Source organism: Pleurodeles waltl, chromosome 2_2 (genome assembly GCF_031143425.1).
Source record: "Pleurodeles waltl isolate 20211129_DDA chromosome 2_2, aPleWal1.hap1.20221129, whole genome shotgun sequence".
NCBI classification, from domain to species: domain Eukaryota; kingdom Metazoa; phylum Chordata; class Amphibia; order Caudata; family Salamandridae; genus Pleurodeles; species Pleurodeles waltl.
The window spans coordinates 1,155,693,797-1,155,712,135 of record NC_090439.1 but is presented as its reverse complement, the minus strand read 5'-3'; the positions used below and the strand labels follow the sequence as shown (position 1 = coordinate 1,155,712,135).

Here is an 18,339-nt window from a genome sequence, read left to right as displayed (position 1 = left end):
TCCGTTGCCAGAAGTAGGTCGTGGTTGCTATTCCCACTACTTCCTGTTTCCGAAAAAGGACAGAGGTCTTCGACCTATACTAGATCTTTGGTCCCTCAATCTCTTCCTAAAAAAGGAGAAGTTCAAAATGTTGACATTGGCTCAGGTCCTATCTGCCCTGGATCCTGGAGACTGGATGGTGGCGTTGGACTTGTAAGACACATACTTCCACATCCCCGTCTTGCCCGCCCAGAGATGTTACCTACGATTCGTGGTAGGTCACAAGCACTTTCAGTTTACTGTGCTCCCCTTTGGCCTTACCAGTGCCCTTCGGGTATTCACGAAAGTGATGGTAGTGGTGGCATCCCAGTCTTCCCCTACCTCAACGATTGGCTGTTGCAGGCAAACTTGCCCCAGACTGTCGTCTCCCACCTCCAGACTGTGGCGAACCTTTTGCATTCTCTGGGCTTCACTATCAACGTGCCAAAGTCACCTCTGATTCCTCCTCAGATGCTCCATTTCATCTGAGCTGTTCTGGATACAGTGCAGTTTCGGGCATATCCTCCCGAAAAGCGAGTCCAGGATATTCGGGCTATGGTACCAATGTTTCAGCCTTTGTCCTGGATTTCGGAGAGAATGACTCTGAGACTGCTGGGCCTTATGGCCTCCTGCAACCTATTAGTTCAAAATGCCAGATGGCAGATGCGGGCTCTGCAGTGGGACCTGAAGTTCCAGTGGGCACAGCATCAGGGGAATCTCTCTGACAAGGTCCAGATCTCGGAAGGGACTGCGAAAGACCTGCAGTGATGGTTCACAAATCAGGATTGGGTCAAGGGCAGATCCCTCTCCTTTCCCCAACCAGATCTTACAGTTGTGACAAATGCATCACTTCTGGGATGGGGCAGCCACATGGGAGAGGCAGAGATTAGAGGCATCTGGTCTCTGGTGGAAACCGGGCTCCACATCAACCATCTGGAGCTCCAAACGATTCGACTAGCATTGAAAGCATTTCTTCCCTCCCTCAAGGGGAAAGCAGTGCAAGTGTTCACAGACAAAACCACTGCATGTAGTATTGCAGCAAACAAGGCAGAGTGGGGTCGTGGATCCTTTGTCAAGAGGCCCTTCCCCTCTGGACTTGGCTGGAACATCAGGGCATTTTCCTGGTGGTTCAACACCTGGCAGGCTCCTTGAATGCCAGAGAAGATGAACTCAGCAGATGATGCATGGTCGATCACAAATGGCGTCTCCTTCCGGAGGTGGCGCAAGGTCTCTTCCTGCAGTGGGGGGAACCTTGGTTAGACTTGTTCACCTACATAGAGAACGTGAAATGTCAGCTGTTTTGCGTGTTGGAGTTTCCAAGGCAGCACTCGCTCGCCGACGATTTTCTCGCAGGTGGAACTCAGGCCTCCTGTACTCCTTCCTGCCAATACCACTTCTGCCCAGAGTTCTGAAGAAGATCACGCAAGACCCGGCCCAAGTAATACTGGTGGCTCCGGACTGGGCACGGAGAGTCTGGTATCCCGAGCTTTTGAACACAGCCATAGCTCCTCCGATCAGACTGCCTCTTCTGGAGGATCGTCTGTTGCAGCAGCAAGGGAAGGTCCTCCACCCGAACCTGTCAACTCTGCGACTTCTTGCGTGGAGATTGAGCAGCAACAGTTGACATCTTTTGACTTGCCACCTGAAGTCTGTGTCATTATCTTGGCAGCCAGGTGTCTCTCAACCAAAACTGTATACTCCTGTTGTTGGAAGAAATTTGTGGCATGGTGCATTGACAATTCTGTCGATCCTCTATCTGCTCCTCTCTCTCAAGTTCTTCTCTTTATTCTTTCACTTGCCCTCCAGGGTTCCACCTTGGGCACTCTTAAGGGATATCTCTCTTTTATCTCTCCTTTCTTAAGGTTACCTGATCAGCCTTCCTTATTGAAATCTCTCATAGTTGGGAGGTTTCGTAAAGGCCTCACACATCTCTTTCCTCCTATCCAATTCATCATGCCCCAATGGGATCGCAACCTGGTAGTAACTTACCTTATGTGTACCCCGTTTGAACCACTTCACAACTGTCCTCTGAGGCTCTTAACTATAAAAACTGTTTTTCTGTTTGCCATTACTTCTGCCCGCAGAGTTGGTGAACTCCAGGCTCTGTCATCTAAGCCACCCTTTTTTGCCATACATCCTGACAAAGTGGTGCTTCGCACAAGGGCCTCTTTTCTACCTAAGGCAGTGACAGTCCTTCACCTTGCCTACCTTTTATGCACCCCCACATCCCTCTCATAAAGAGGAGAGACTCCACCGTCTGGACCCAAAAAGAGCATTGGTGTTCTATCTTGATCGTATCAAAGACTTCCGGATGGACGACCAACTCTTTGTGGGATATGTGGGTGCAGAGAAGGGGAAGGCGGTGCAGAAGAGGACCATTTCAAGATGGGTACTCCTATGCATCAAAATGTGCTACGCTCTGGCTACAAAGCAACCCCCTGAAGGTTTGCGAGCTCACTCCACCAGAGCTACTGCAGCTACCACAGCGCTAGCATGGGGTGTTCCAGTCCTGGATATTTGTCAGGCAGCAACATGAGCATCTCTGCACACTTTTACCAAGCACTACTTCCTGGACAATCAGGTCCGAAGAGACGGCTACTTTGGCTGTTCGGTCCTGCAGGACTTTATGGTGTGATCTTAGTTTGCAGGCCCACCACCAGGGATGGTATTGCTCAGGTATCTATTCAAAGGTAAGGAATCTGCAACTATAAGTCTCTATCAGATGTACAAGTTACTTACCTTCGGTAACTAAATATCTGGTAGAGACATGGGGGGTGATTCTGACCCCGGCGGTAAGGAACCGCCGGGGCCAGGGTTGGCGGGAGCACCGCCAACAGGCTGGCGGTGCCCCGCAGGGCATTCTGACCGCGGCGGTTTGGCCGCGGTCAGAAGAGGAAAACCGGCGGTCTCCCGCCGGTTTTCCGCTGCCCTTTTGAATCCTCCATGGCGGCGCAGTTTGCTGCGCCGCCAAGAGGATTCTGACACCCCATACCGCCATCCTGTTCCTGGCGGTTCTCCCGCCAGGAACAAGATGGCGGTATGGGGTGTCGTGGGGCCCTTGGGGGCCCCTGCAGTGCCCATGCCAATAGCATGGGCACTGCAGGGGCCCCCGTAAGAGGGCCCCACAAAGAATTTCAGTGTCTGCTCAGCAGACACTGAAATTCGCGACGGGTGCAACTGCACCCGTCACACCTTCCCACTCCGCCGGCTCCATTCGGAGCCGGCGTCCTCGTGGGAAGGTTGTTTTCCACTGGGCTGGCGGGCGGCCTTTTGGCGGTCGCCCGCCAGCCCAGTGGAAAAACCAGAATAACCGCAGCGGTCTCACTACCGCGGTGCGGTATTCTGGAGGGGGGAACTCTGGCGGGCGGCTAGTTGCAGATTTGTTACCGACCCGCCCATCCTCCCCACACTGCGAACTGATTCCTAGGGACAGGAACTTTCCTTTTAGGGCCCTAGTTTTGGCGCACCACTCTTAGGGCCAGATGTAGGAAGGCTTTTGCGCCTCACAAGCGGCGAAAAACGCCGTTTGCGAGGCTCAAAAGCCCTTATGCGATGCAGAAACACATTTTGCGAGTCGGTACCGACTCGCAAAATGTGTTTCAGACTCGCAAATAGGAAGGGGTGTTCCCTTCCTATTTGCGAGTCGCACCGCAATGTAGAGTTGATTTGTGACCGCGAAAGCGGTCGCAAATCAACTCGCAGTTACCATTCACTTGAAGTGGATGATAACTCATTCGCAAACGGGAAGGGGTCCCCATGGGACCCCTTCGCCTTTGTGAATGCTCACAAAAATATTTTTTCAGAGCAGGCAGTGGTCCTATTGACCCCTGCCTGCTCTGAAAAAAAACGAAACTAAAAGGTTTCAGTATTTTTTCTATTTGCAGCTCGTTTTCCTTTAAGGAAAATGGGCTGCAAAGAGAAAAAAAAAACTGCTTTATTGAAAAGCAGTCAGGGATATGGTGGTCTGCTGTCTCCAGCAGGCCACCATCCCTGTGAGTGCCTAGACTCGCTATGGGGTCGCAAACTGCGACCCACCTCATAAATATTTATGAGGTGGGTCTTTGTGACCCCATAGCGAGTTGTAGAAGGTGTCTGAGACACCTTTCTGCATCGCGAATTGCAAGTTGCAATTTGTGAGTCGCTCTGACTTGCAAATTGCAAGTCGCAATTTGTCACGTACCTACATCTGACCCTTAGTGTTCTTCATGGCTCCACGCTACTGGCGTGGAAAGTTGTGAAAACAAAACTGACGTCAGTGCGTCTGTGTGGCGCCTATATACGACCGTAACATCATCACGGCGAGCATGACGCCGCCTGACGGTGCTCAGAGGTACTGCTCTAAGAAAAATCTCCAGATCCAGTCTGATGCCTGGGGAAATTCAAAGGTAAGGAATCTGAAACTAGAATATGTCTCTACCAGATATTTCGTTACCGAAGGTAAGTAACTTGTACATTTGTTCCCAATCAAAAGTTAGCACTTATTAAATGTAATGAGGCAACCCAATGTTATCCTCTGGGAGAGGTAGGCCTCACAGTAGTGAAAAATGAATTTAGAGGTTTTTCACTACCAGGACATGTCAAACTTAAAAGTACATGTCCAACCTTTTCATTACAATACATCCTGCCCTATGGGATACCTAGGACCTACCTTAGGGGTGGCATATATGTAATAAAAGAGAGTTTGAGGCTTAGCAAGGGGGTTAATTTACCAAGTAGAATTGTCAGTTTAAAACTGCATTCAGGCTGCAATGGCAGGCCAGGGACATGTTTTAAGGGTCTACTTAAGTGGGTGACAAAATAAGTGCTGCAGTCCCACTAGTAGCATTTAGGTTACAGACCCTGAGTATATGATATACCACTCTACAAGGGACTTGTAAGTAAAGTAAATATGCCAATCGGTTTAAGCCACTTTTACCATGTTTAAGAGAGAGAGTACAACCACTTTTGCACTGGTTAGCAGTGCTAAAGGCAACAAAAAAGAGTTTCAGCAAAAAGTGGAGGGCTAAGGCAAAACGTATGGGGGCGACCACCCTAAGGCTGACAGGTCTAATATCTGTGCCTTGGTTGGAGGGAGCATTATCATAGTGACATTAAACAGACCAACAGTGGAGTGTTGATTGAGAGCCTTTATATAAGTGTGAATTCTTTACTGATGTATTGTGAAAAACATGAATCTGGCAAGACAGCTGAAGCTGTTCTATGGGCAGACCTAAAAATAAATACCAATCTTTCTGCCTTTAGCCCAACATCTTTTGCATTAGCCACCTCCAGTATAATCATAAATAATACATCTGATATCAGCCATTCAGTCCACCATACTCACCTTTCACTGTGTTTCTCTGCCTATATTTTGAGAAAGCACAATATTGTCTTTTTAATGCATGCCTTCTCCGCTGGGTCAAATATGAAAAATAAATAATACCTGACATTTGGCCACCCAATCTCGCCGTCCTCTATGCCTAGACACCTCTCTACCCATCAAAAGGTAACTTGACAGTGACTCTCTGAGAGCTGTGTCATTGTGACTTGGTTTCCCTGTCAGTGCAGTTCTGCAGAGACCTGTGGCTGAAACGCTAAATGGAGATTGACAGAGATTGAGCACTGCTCACACTCTCGCACCTCCCTCAGCTCTCTGATGATCACTGAGAAGTGGAGAAAGCAGGACAGACAGTTGTCTGCAATTCTGCCTCTCTGCTTTAGTCTTCATGTGATTTGATCAAGAATAGGGAATCCCAGGGAAGCGAGCACTGCCAGTGCAAAATGAGCAGCAATGGAAAAACAACCTTTGTTATTACGTAATAAGAGTGAGTAACCAAATATGAGAGATACCTTGAACGTTAATATCTGAAGTCTCATGCATGCCCTCCATGAGTTGGAATGGCCAGAAACTCATTATGGTGAGCAGCCACTGTTCACAAATTGATGTCTCAGACACCTCTGACTCTCTCACATACACATCGGTGCACATCAACTTCTTCCTGGAAATAATTTTCAGTTCCTTTTAGCCTGAGCTATTCTTGAATCAAGGAACTGATTTAGTTTCTTCATAATGCATGATCCATAAATCATCTCCCCTCCGGTCAAAGGAATTGGTTTGTTGTGTTACAGTGCTGGTTTTGAAGATCTTTTAACTGATGTGCATGACCTTGTTGATTTATTCCCGAAAATTACTCTAACCCATATTCATTCCAAAAAAAGCAGATCATTGAGAATCTTGAAACTAAAAAAGGCTATATCCAGCTTGTGTCTCTAAAGCACTTATTTTTTGTGGTAGCTAAAACAAAATGTCTTCGTGTTTGGTGGGTACCTCACTCATTATTGAATGCACAGTCCCAGGATTTATTCCTGTGGTAGATGAATGTGGTTGCACTGGGCAGCCCTTGCTGGAGCAGTGTTTAAAGTCTGCATTATAAATTGTATTAAGTGTCTATATATTTCTACTAAATTAGTGTATAGGTAGCATACTCTGCCACCACAATGGATTCTGCATTAGGGTGTGGTATGTAAGTAGCCAATTATGGCCACGTAGGACCTTCATTACTTAAACAACCTAGTCTGATGTTGCGTGCAGCATGTGGTAGGGGAGCCATAAAGCCAATTATGGTGTTCTTGAAAAGGAAGTGGTATTTCTAAATACTCGTATGGTCTGTATTGTGCAGGTGCGTCAGCTCTGGTCTAGTGATGAAATGTGTTTGTGTTCCTATCTGCTGGTGGAAAGGTGACCCAAAAATACACAATTTCAGTTCTGTAAGCTGGTTTAGCATCTACTATAAGTTAGGGGCAGTATAATAAAACCCGTTATTGTTCTGAGAACTACCCTGACGTGATAAAAAGTATTTTCTGTGTAGGGTAGACAATGTACTCTCTGGACCGACAATACTCTGTAAACAATCATGTACTGCCACATACAGCCTTGGACTGAGCACAAGATGAAATGCTGTGCAAAGGAACTATTAACAAATTGTGCATGGGAGGGAAGCTGATAAAAACACTAAAACATCACAGCTAAAATGAAGCTTTTGCTACATTAATAACAAGCATTTGCAATGCAATAGGTCTCGCATTTGCGTGAGTTAGAGCTATTGGCATTGTAAATGCATAACTGGACTTTTCTTGCCACATAAATTGGTCAACACTGCTGAATAGTTAGTTCCTGCCTATAACATAATTCCAGTGTCCTGTATATATCTAAAGCACTTGCATTTACCTTCTTCCTCTATCTGCAGCAAAAAATGAAAATATTGCCATTACTTTGTTTTATATATTATTATTTGGTACGATTGTCACTGCACTACAGATAATTAAACGTTTCTAGGAGATGCGCTAAAGGATTTTTTCAACTGGGCTCATTAACACTTTGGGCTCAAGACATTTGCAGAGACGTTTTGGGCTTCTGTGTTTTCTGTGTTACTTGCGTAGTGATAAAACTTGCTGCAAAAGTCTTTCATTTATACTTGCAGTGTCAACAGTGAACAAATGTCCTTGCCATTGTATGTTTTCCAACACTGGCTGACTCCAGTAAACATGTGGTCACAGTCATGACTGCACACCCACAAAAACACTCGCAACAGTCACAAGTCTGGGGATGCAGCAGTTTTATGAATTGCTTTATTTTTCATTGCAAAAAATATGACACTTACAATTTATTTGGGTCTGCTAAAGAGAGCACAGGCTATTATGTAAGATCTTCAAAAACCGCTGTCCCAGCCTTCGGATAACAAAAACAGTCAGTGAGGCACAGTGAATTGTGAAACCCATAGAAGTACGCTATTCTTGTCTGAATATGCACCTTATGTACAGGGCAGTACCGTCAATCATCTGAAAACTGCCAAGGAGCTGCAGCTTTCAGTGAACCACAGCTCGACTCGAGGCACCTAGAGAACACTACATTTTTCACAGAGCTACAGCCCACTGTCTATCACTCGCTGCCTTACAGCACACAACAAAGTTAAATATACTTAATACACAGACCCTGAAAACTCCCAACAGGACCCCCCTGTGCTAGCAGATGTGCTATTACTAATCAAAGGTCTCTCGAACCCTCAGATGTAGCACTGGTACAAAACAAACAGCGTGCAATAAAGACACGATCGTCAGACCAAGAGGCAAGACCCTTGCGCTTAAAACACATCCATGGATCCTAGAAGGTCTTCACCTGGGATGCTACTGACAGATCTCTTTATGTTACATGCTCGCCACAGACCGCATGAGCTGCTTAATTTACGAGTCTTCATTCGTGATAGTCTTCGGACAGGCAGTTTTGGGCTACTGTCAATAAATAACACAAGGCTGTTTCGAAGACGGAGTTCCTGCCTCAAGTGCGTTTGTTTCCGCAAGACAAAAGACACGACAACCCGAGTGGCGGCAAACGGAAACAAGAGAACATTCGACCTAAGATTAAACGAGTTAGAGCTATTAGCAGTTGTAAACTCCCCCCCTAAAAAAGAGCGTGATCGCGCTGCTACAGTTCACTCGTAGTGAAACCTATCAGCAAAAGAGCAATTATCTCGATTTCTGCCAAGCGAGATCGAGCTGCAAAGAAAGATAAAAAGTAGTCCACAAACCGGACGGAAAACAGCGAGCCTCGCTTGTTTTCAGTACTTGGTCGCTGTGCTCGAGGAGGACTAACCACCGGAAAAGGCATGACGTATGCATGCCTTCCACTAATGAAAGCAAGCAGATTTCAACAGGCAAGCCCACGAACCAATGAAAGACACTGACGTGACATGGATAGGGCTCCAAGACCGTCTCTAACTACTAAAGTGTCTTGCAAGCGAAATGATGCGCAAGCGCGTGCGACGCAGGCTCGACCGTAAAAAGGAATAAATTAAACAAATCCGAAAAAAAACGGGCACAGGCCATGGGCCAAGAGCTAAAGTAATTGTGCCCACGCAAAGCACTATAATAACCACACAACAGGGGTCATTATATAGTCTTGTTATCCTCACTCTCATGACAACCTGAATCTTTCTCCCCCACAACTTAAGCAATTCAGACAAATCATCTAAATCTTCAGCCACTTTATTGCCTGTCCTAACCATTTTAATTCTCTTCTGCAGAAGGCCATTCCTGAACATTTTTTCCCACTACTCTGTTTTTGGAGGCTGTGAGTAGATCCAATGGATAGCAATTTGGTGTTTTACTTAAACCAATCCCAGCAAGGCAAATTTTTGTGCCAGCTTTCAAAGCTGAGTCTAGGGAATCGGATTAAGGAGGCAGTGTTAGACATTTTTCTCAATCAGTAGCTTTGATGTTCTTCTTAACTTATCGATCACCCCTTGCTAGTATTCAGACAGCTGTGTACAACCCCAGATCATAGATAGTCTGCTCTACTCTTCCCACAACATGTTCATGCTCCTACATTCATTCTTGTATGTATTGAACCCACAGGAGGTACATCAGTGTTTGCAGGAGACCAACCTTTACCATTTAGGAAATGAGGAAAGACAAGCAGGCAAAATTGAGAAATGGATGCTGAGTTGTGTGTTGAAAATAAGAGGCTTGTGTTTCTCCTACTCAAAAGAAGAGACTGAGAGTTGAATCCTTTCTCCTGTGGGTGCCTAAGTAGATCTGTTTCAAGTCAGAGATGTTATACAGAGGTGAAGCTATATAGCAGCAAGCTCTTTATTTTTCTGTCATAGCCATGGACTCTTTAAGTACTGCACTTAGTGTGATGGAAAGTTGTCAGGTAAAGATAGACACTTCAGTTATGAATACTGCATGTCTTTATGCCATGACCTATCCAAGTGCTGGCATTGTTCAAGAGTAGATCCCAGAACTAAGACGGAGAGATGAAACTCCTTGCTGTCAAGATCTCAAAAATTGTTCTCTTCACATCTGGCCCGCTAGAGTAGATGCCAGACCTTCTAGAGTAGATGCCAGACCTTCTAGAGTAGATGCCGGCTCTTCTAGAGTAGGTGCCAGGCTTAGGAGGGATTTGCCTAGAAAAAATAAGAGAGAACCTTTCCATGTCTCTACTCGCTTGTGATCATGCCTCATACTTCTAGAGCAGAATGGAGTCAGAACTGTGGGTGCAGAATGCCACCTAGCAGTGCACTGCAGCACTGCTACAAAAATCCCCAGATCCAGTTTGACATCCTGGGGATATTCTAAGGTGAGAAATCTATGATTAGATAGAGTATCCACCAGAAAGAAAGCTGCTGAATGTAAGTGACTTGTTCATCATGTTATACTATGCCTTGGCAAAACTGTAGTACAAACCAAGTGCTTGCTTCTTTGCTTTTCCTAGGCATATAGGTTAAATGGTATAGGTGAATAATTCATTATTATAGCTCAACTATCTGTTTTATATTGTTTAATTGCAGCAGTAGTTTATAACTTCAGGGGACTGAGTGCACACTGGCAAAGAATAGCTTACAAAAGAGGACATGTTTGCATATAGATCTGTCATCTGAAATATATATGTATACCTACTAAACTGTTTATTTAATTTCTCTAGAGCATGCCCCAAACAAAGAGGATGTTGGTAAGTACACAATTTGAATAATGGCATGAATCATTTTCAGTACAAAATGCTCACTGCATTTATGATACACAGTGTATCTGGTTTCACAAAGAATGTTATTTTCCAGATGTACATTTTAGCATGGGGCCTGTGATCACTTTTGTTCTATGTCATCAAATAGACCAGTTGATTTGTACATGATCATTTTTGGGGGCAAAATACTGTGCAAAAATCCTTACCTCTGAAAATGTGCAGTCTTAGCTTTTATAAAAATGTTGTGCTATATCTTCTTTTGTGCTGAAGTGCTTCTGTACTAAGTGTACAGTGTTGGTGCTATTGCTTAAAGCATCAGATTAGATGTCTGATACTTTTGTGGACCTATGTCAAAATATTGGAATTTTAACATGGAAGCAGTTAGGGATCTGCATCACTAACAGACTTTGCCATAAGTCAGATAGAACATCAAGAATGGAGTGCTTAAGGGTTTAAATAAATTTAACAATATATTCCTCACCTTGGGACTATCCTCAGGCACTAGATTGGACCCTAGAACTCTTGAAATAAATCATGGATGCTTGAAGGTGGCACCATTGGGATTCCATCCTGTTCCTCTTTATGTGCACCATTCAATGCATAGCTAAAGCTTAGTTCCTTTGATTTTCTAACAGTTCAATTCAACATTACAATTCAGTGTCTCCTTGACTGAGACTCTGTGGCAGCCTGGTTCAAGCCTGTCTTGATTGCTAGGTGGCACAGACCAGCCCCATGAGGTCCATCTTTTTCATCCTTCTTCAGAGAGCCTACTTCGGAGAGCCATTTAGTTCAGGCTTTAGAACTAAGGGCAATCCAAATATTTTGCCAACTACTCCACCAAACAGAGAATCAACGACAATAGACATTGTGGAAAAAGCATTGTTGTCATAGTCTGGAGATCTAATAATTAAATGCTGTTTGTCTTTTGAGGCAATATAACAACACTGTGCGATGTTGTAAGTGGGATTTTGCCTGATTTGCCTAAATGCTTCAGGTGGGCTAGAATGCCGAAAAGTATATTTGGAGGTCTGGTCTATATACCACCTATTGTGTTGTCTGATCTATGGGTTCCAATGTTGTCATCAGATGCCAGGTTTTCATGGGACAACCAAGCCTGATTGATGGGGCATGATTGTTTGATGAGAAGGCAGATTCTTCCCTTCAACATTTCAAGGGTAGCAGTACTATGACATGTTGCTAGGGATGCTTTTCTCCACCCACCAGCACTAATGGAAGTTCTGAGGATATTGAGGGGCTCACTTATTATCATAAGCAGCCCTCACAACCTGTTCAGTAGCCATTTCATCCTTTTTGTGTCTCCCAGGGTCAGAAGAGGAAGGGAAGGAAGTCATCAACAGCAGCATCAGTCCACCTATTCCTCCGCATTAGGCACTGTTGCTGTTAAGCCCCTTTAGTTGCCCTCTCTATCAGCTAACTGGGGCCAGTAGGTGGTTATCTCCAACACTATCTACCACTACGCTAGTCGTCATGTCGGATAAGTGGCTCCTTCAAATTGTTCAGCAAGGTTATGCCCTCCCTATTTGTCTTGAACACATTCCTCCAGTTTTTGCTCAGACTTCCCCAGGTCATACCACTTCCAATCCCAGGGAAGAGAGGTGTTGGGTTGCTATCCTAGGTGCTTTCTGGTCACCCAAGATGCATGTGGGCTTGTGAATGATCCTGTAACTTGAAATCTTGAACTGGTTCTAAATGCCAGCACTCAGATTCTGTTGGTCTTGGAACCTGAGGACTGACGATATTCCTAGACCTGCAGGACGCATTCTTTATTCTTTCTTGTGCTGATCCTGCAGACCTATGGAAAATACCTCCTCTATTGCAGAGTCCTGGAACCACTTCAATTGACTACACTACATTGTCCTGATATTGGCCTTCAGGATTTTATGAAGGTAATGTCTGTGGTAGTGGTCCATCATTGCAGATCAGATGTACATGCATTCCTGTATTTCAAGGACTGGCTGTTGACTTTGGCTCATATCAGCTAGCTTCAGACCACCTCCAGATAACAGTGTTATGTTGTCTATTTTCCCATTAGTGAGCCCAAGACACATCTTCAACCTTCTCCGAGGCTCCTCCATATTGAGGCCATTTTGGATACAGTTGCCATAAGAGCATTCCTGACACAGCAGTAGAGTTAGGGATATTCCACATTTACAATTCTGATACTGCTTGTCTACTAGGGTCTTGTATCCCCCTGGTTGCCCTCTGTGACAGGCATAAGCAAGCCCTTCAGTGGAATCTTTGCCTGCAATATGGGGTATGTCTCATAGACAGGGTTCAGAATTCTGACGAGGCATCCCAAAGTCCTTCAGTGATATGTGAGATTCTAGTCTGAGGTGTGGGCAGTCCCACAAAGGTGCAGTGCTGACTGATGGTTCAACTCTAGGTTGGAGAGGTTGCCTGGATGATGTGAAGATCAGAGGTCTTTGGTCTACCATGGAGCAATGTCTTCAATTCAGTTACACCATCCCACTAGCCCTCAGACCCTTTCTACATTCCATCATAGGCAGGTTTATCCAAGTACTTAAAGACAACACAACTGCCACATGACACTTCAAAAAACATGGCAAAGAGGGGTCCTGTGCCATCTGCCTTTAGACTGTGAGGTCATGGTGGTAACTGTCTCTTCACAAGCCATCACTGACATTGAGTTACCTAGTGGGATACCTCACTATAAGTGCAAGCAAACTCCACAGCTGTGATGTGGCAGCTGCTTCTAGAGGTAGCATGGGGTATTTGAGTCTGAATAGACATGCCCTTGATAGATCATTTGCTACCTTCAAAAACATTCAATGTCCGTCCCTTTGCCCTGTAGGAAAGTACCCTCTTTCTTTGCATGGTTACCCCATTTTTTCACCTGATGTCAGTGTGTTTGACTGTGTTCACTGGGATCCTGCTATCCAGGACACCCGTGATTATGCTTTCTCTCCTCAAACTCTGTATTTCATCCCACAATTGGCACACTGTTGCCCCATTATATGTCCCTAGTATATGGTACCTAGGTATCCAGGGCATTGGGGCTCCAGGGGATTCCATTTTGCTGCAGCATATATTTTGCCACCCATAGGGAGCCCCAGCAAAGGCTTCTGCAGGACTGTCATTGCAGCCTGTGTGAAAAGGTGCAAGCACCCTTTCACTGCCACTTTTCACTGCACCAGGTCACTTATAAGTCACCCCTATGGCAGACCTTCCAGCCCAGAGGGCAGGGTGCAAAATACCTATGTATGAGGGCACCCCTACAATACAGAGGTACCCCATGAACTCCAGGCTCATTTTCCCAGACTTCGTGAGTGCGGGGACGCCATTTTACACGTGTACTCAACACAGGTCAGTACCTATGTCCGGCTACATCAGAGGTCTTCAAACTTGGGTGCGGGCCCCCCTTGGGGGGCCTCAAGTCATCTCAGGGGGGGTGCCAGACTCTGGCTAAAAGAAACATTATACAGATATCAGGCCTTTGTTTGAAGCAGAAGCATGTTATTGCATTTTTAAAGAAGGTAACCGTACCTAAATGCAATGTTTAAATAGGTCTAGACATATTTAAACATTGCCATCTTTTTAAAATAATTGTGAAAAATGATGAAGGGGGGCCCAATGATTCTGGGGGGCGCGGCATTAAAAAGTTTGGAGACCACCGGGCTACAAAATGGTAACTCCGAGGGTGTACATGCTGTTACACCCTCTCCCTTTGGAAGTAGGTGTTACAGGCTTAGGAGGGGTAGCCTCCACAAGCCACTGGCAATACCTTGAGGGGCACATTTGGTGCCCTCATTGCATAAACCAGTCTGCACCAGTTCAGGGACCATTGTGAAGTTGGACATAGGTACTGACCTATGTCCAGTGCACGCGTAAAATGGCATCCACGCACTCGTGAAGCCTGGGAAAATGGTCCTGGATGATGTGGGGGCACCTCTGCTAGTGCAGGGTTTCCCTCATACACAGGTACTTTGCACTTAGCCTTCGGGGTTGGAAGACCTGACATACAGGTGACTTATAAGTGACCTTGTGCAGGGAATATGGCTCTGAAAGTGTTCATGCAACATTTCACGCGGGCTGCAATGGCAGTCTTGCAGACGCTTTTGCCTGGGCTCCCTATGGGTGGCAAAAGTAATGCTGCAGCCCATAGGGATCCCCTGGAACCCCAATGCCCTGCGTTCCTAAGTACCATACACTAGGGACTTGTGAGGGGTGACTAGTATGCCAATTTGAGCTGAAATACTGGGTTACCAGTATGTAGTGACAAATTTGAGAGGAGAGCGAGCATAAGCACTGTGTCCTGGTTAGCAGGATCCCAGTGACACAGTCAAGCACACTGACATCAGGCAGAAATTGGGGGTTACATGCCAAAAATAGGGTACTTTCTACACAACCCATCCCTCCAACGAGGGACAATAAGGCTAACCTTGCCCAGATGAGTCTTCATTGTCTTGGTGGAAATATCTGGAGAGTCCATCTGCATTGGAATGGTTACTCCCAGGTCTATGCTCCACTGTAAAGTCCATCCCCTGTAGGGAAATGGACCACCTCAACAATTTAGGGGTTTCACCTTTCATTCCTTTTAACCATAAGAGAGGTTTGTGGTCTGTCTGAACTATGAAGTGAGTCCCAAATAAGTATGGTCTCAACTTCTTCAGGGCCCAGACCACAGCAAAGGCCTCCCTCTTAATGACAGACTAACGCTTTTCTCTAGGGGTCAACCTTCTACTAATAAAAGCAACCGGTTGATCCTGACCCTCTAAACTGAGTTGTGATAGCACTGCCCCAACCCCTACCTGTGAAGCATCTGTCGAGACAATAAACTTCTTTGAGTAGTTAGGGCTTTTTAGGACAGGTGCAGTACACATAGACTGCTTAAGCTCCTCAAAAGCTTTCTGACGGCTGGCTGTCCACAATAGCTTCTTAGGCATTTTCTTGTAAGTGAAGTCATTAAGAGGGGCAACAATGAAGCCATAGTTCTTAATGTTCCTCCTGTAGTACCCAGTGAGACCAAGAAAGGCTCTGACCTGGGTCTGCAATACCATCAAGATATGCTGCTCTGAAAGTATCTATGGTGTGTTCACCCCAGGTGGTGTGACCAGGTGTCAGAGAGAACAGCTTAGAAAACTGGCCTGGGAGGTTCCTGCAATCCTTCTTTTGCTCTTCTGAAAGGGAATTTGCTAGAACTTCTCCTTCCACTGAGCCATTAGCTGCAGTGTTGAAGAAGAGATCAAAGAGAGGATCACTCTCTTTTCCTGTCCTTCATCAGTGGCCATGAGTAGGGTTAAGTCTGCCCTATCATAGTAGGGTTTCAGGCAGTTCACATGAAGTACTCTTAGAGGACTTCCGGGAGTACCTAGGCCCACTAAATAAGTGACCTCACCCTTTTTCTCCACTATTAGATGTGGGCACTCCATTTGTCCTGGAGTGCTCTGGGAGCCACAGGATCCAGTACCCACACCTTCTGTCCTGGGTGGTACTCAGTCAGGACAGCATTCTGGTCATGCCATTGTTTTTACAACTCTTGGCTTGCCTGAAGGTTTTTGGTGGCCTTTTTTATGTACTCTGCCATTCTATATCTTAGGCCAAGTACATAGTCCAATATCCTTTTTGAGGGGCTTTAAGGGTTGCTCCCACCCCTCATTTACAAGTGCTAGTGGACCCCAAACATGGTGACCGAAAAGGAGTTCAAAAGGACTGTAGCCCACGCCCTTCTGGGGTACCTCCCTGTAGGGAAAAAGGAGGCATGGCAATATGACATCCCATCTCCTTCTGAGCTTTTCAGATAGTTCCAGGATCATACCTTTGAGGGTTTTGTTAAATCTCTCAACCAACCTATTTGTCTGGGGATGTTAAGGTGTAGTGAATTTATAAGTTGCACCACACTCTTTCCACATTGCTTTCAAGTATGCAGACTTGAAGTTACTACCCCTGTCCGATACTACCTCTTTTCGGAAGCCCACAGTGGAAAATATTCCAAGGAGGGCCTTTGCCACTGCAAGAGCTGTAGGTGTGATGCCGCCGGGACCTGCAGTGTCCCGCTTGCAGGCTGTGGTCAGATCATCAGTCCGTGTTTCTGGCAGCCGGTCCTGCCGCAGGCCTTTTTTTGGGCCGCAACTTGTTTTCTCGACCGCAGCGTGGCTCAGGAGTCCTCTCTTGGGCTCTAGTTCATTCTGCGTTCGTTTGCAGCCTCCATAATTTTTATTACATACTTGCTGAATTTCTTTTTTCCTTTTTTCTTTCTTCTTTTTCCTTTTCTTCTTGTGGCCATATTTTCTTCTGCCCAGGTGTCTGTGTTTCCTTCCCTGCATGCATTGCACTACCTTTTCTACAATGGCACTTTTCCATTCACCTGTATGTGGCTTTCCCAAACCAAGATGGTACCTTTAGTTCTTCTTGTATGTCACTTCCTGATTGTTAGTATATAAGCACAAAAGGTCTTCTTTTCCTTGTGTTGCAAACACGTCCATCCTGGTGGTACTCCTTGCTCCTGCATCCCTTGTTTTTGGACCTATCCTGTTTTTTACTTGTAGTTTTTGTTGTTACTGATTCCTCATTCTTGTCAGCTTCTTTTTTTGCTTTTTTTCAGGAGTCCCTGTAATCTGAGGTTTTTTCCCAGTTTTGGGTTTTTCCTTTGGGACTCCTTCTGGAGGTTATGGCCTGCTCAGCGGTGTATTGTCAGCAGCACCATGGCTACGGGAAAGGGTCGCCCGTACCTTTGTCAGTCTAGAACAAGCAAGAAACCAGGTGGTGCCCCAAGACTGGCAGACTACAGTGGTAAGAACTGTGAAAGATTGCAACACCCAAAGATTCAGCATTGCTCCGGAACTATGGAAGAACCTCCCGAAAACGCTGTGGAAACTGCACAATCTATGCTTCATACCATACAACAACAAGCCCAAGAGTTACAACGACTGCGTGCCAAAAATACAGCACTGAGACAAGCCTTGGTTTCTCGGTCCATTGATATACCTATTGTCTCTGCCTCAACACCACATTATTCTGGAGATCCAAACAAATTAAAGGAATTCCTAAATTCCTGAACGGTATATTTTTGCATTTCAACCCATTCTGTTTACACAAGATAAGACCAAAGTGGGTTATCTGATCAGCACCCTGTCTTGCCAATCCCTAGCTTGGGCAACCCCCTTGGTGGCCACTGATGACTCTTTATTGTCAAACAATTCAGCCTTTATTAAGGCCTTTAAATGGATGTTTGAACTACCTGGACTGGAGTCCGCGGCTTAGGCTTTATGCAATATACAACAGGGCAATCAGGATGTCCTGAATTCTATAACCCATTTCAAATAGCTAGTAGCTGAAACCACCTGGGTTGAACCTACTTTTGTAATTCTCTTCTGGCGAAGACTACGAGATGAAATAAAGAATGAATTGGTGCATTCCACCCAGGTAGAATCATTGAAAGAACTGATGGATCTGGTACTAAACATAGAGTACCGTTTACGAGAACGTAAGTAATTTGGAGAAACGAAAGACCAGTGTGCAGTTCCAGTCAGGAGCATTTCGCCCCTCAGTACTTCATCCTGATGAAAATCGGTCAGAGAACCCAGTTCTACAGAAGAAGGACCCATGCAAATAGATATTGCTCGTGGACCTTTATCTGAATCAGAGCGAGAAAACAGATGACGTAAGGGCCTGTGTCTTCATTGTGGCAATGTGGGTCACTTGATTTGAATGTGTCCTACTCATCCCTAGAGACCTTCGGGAAACGCCAACTTCCGTCCCCTGTGAGAAGTATGGGGATAGAGGTGTTGAGATACCTTCTATCTGCTCTTCAAACAAAATATTCCAGCTTTCTTTTTAGTGTC

General features: G+C 45.5%; 1 protein-coding gene across 2 annotated transcripts in view; it reads left to right on the top strand.

Moving 5' to 3' along the window:
• LOC138274931 (uncharacterized) overlaps positions 1–18,339 on the top strand; it is a 779,592-nt gene that overhangs the window by 641,980 nt on the left and 119,273 nt on the right. For both annotated transcript variants that reach the window (XM_069219061.1, XM_069219055.1), the window contains one exon: positions 10,478–10,504. In XM_069219061.1, coding sequence (XP_069075162.1) covers positions 10,478–10,504 — 27 coding nt within the window. The remainder of the gene's footprint in view (positions 1–10,477; positions 10,505–18,339) is intronic.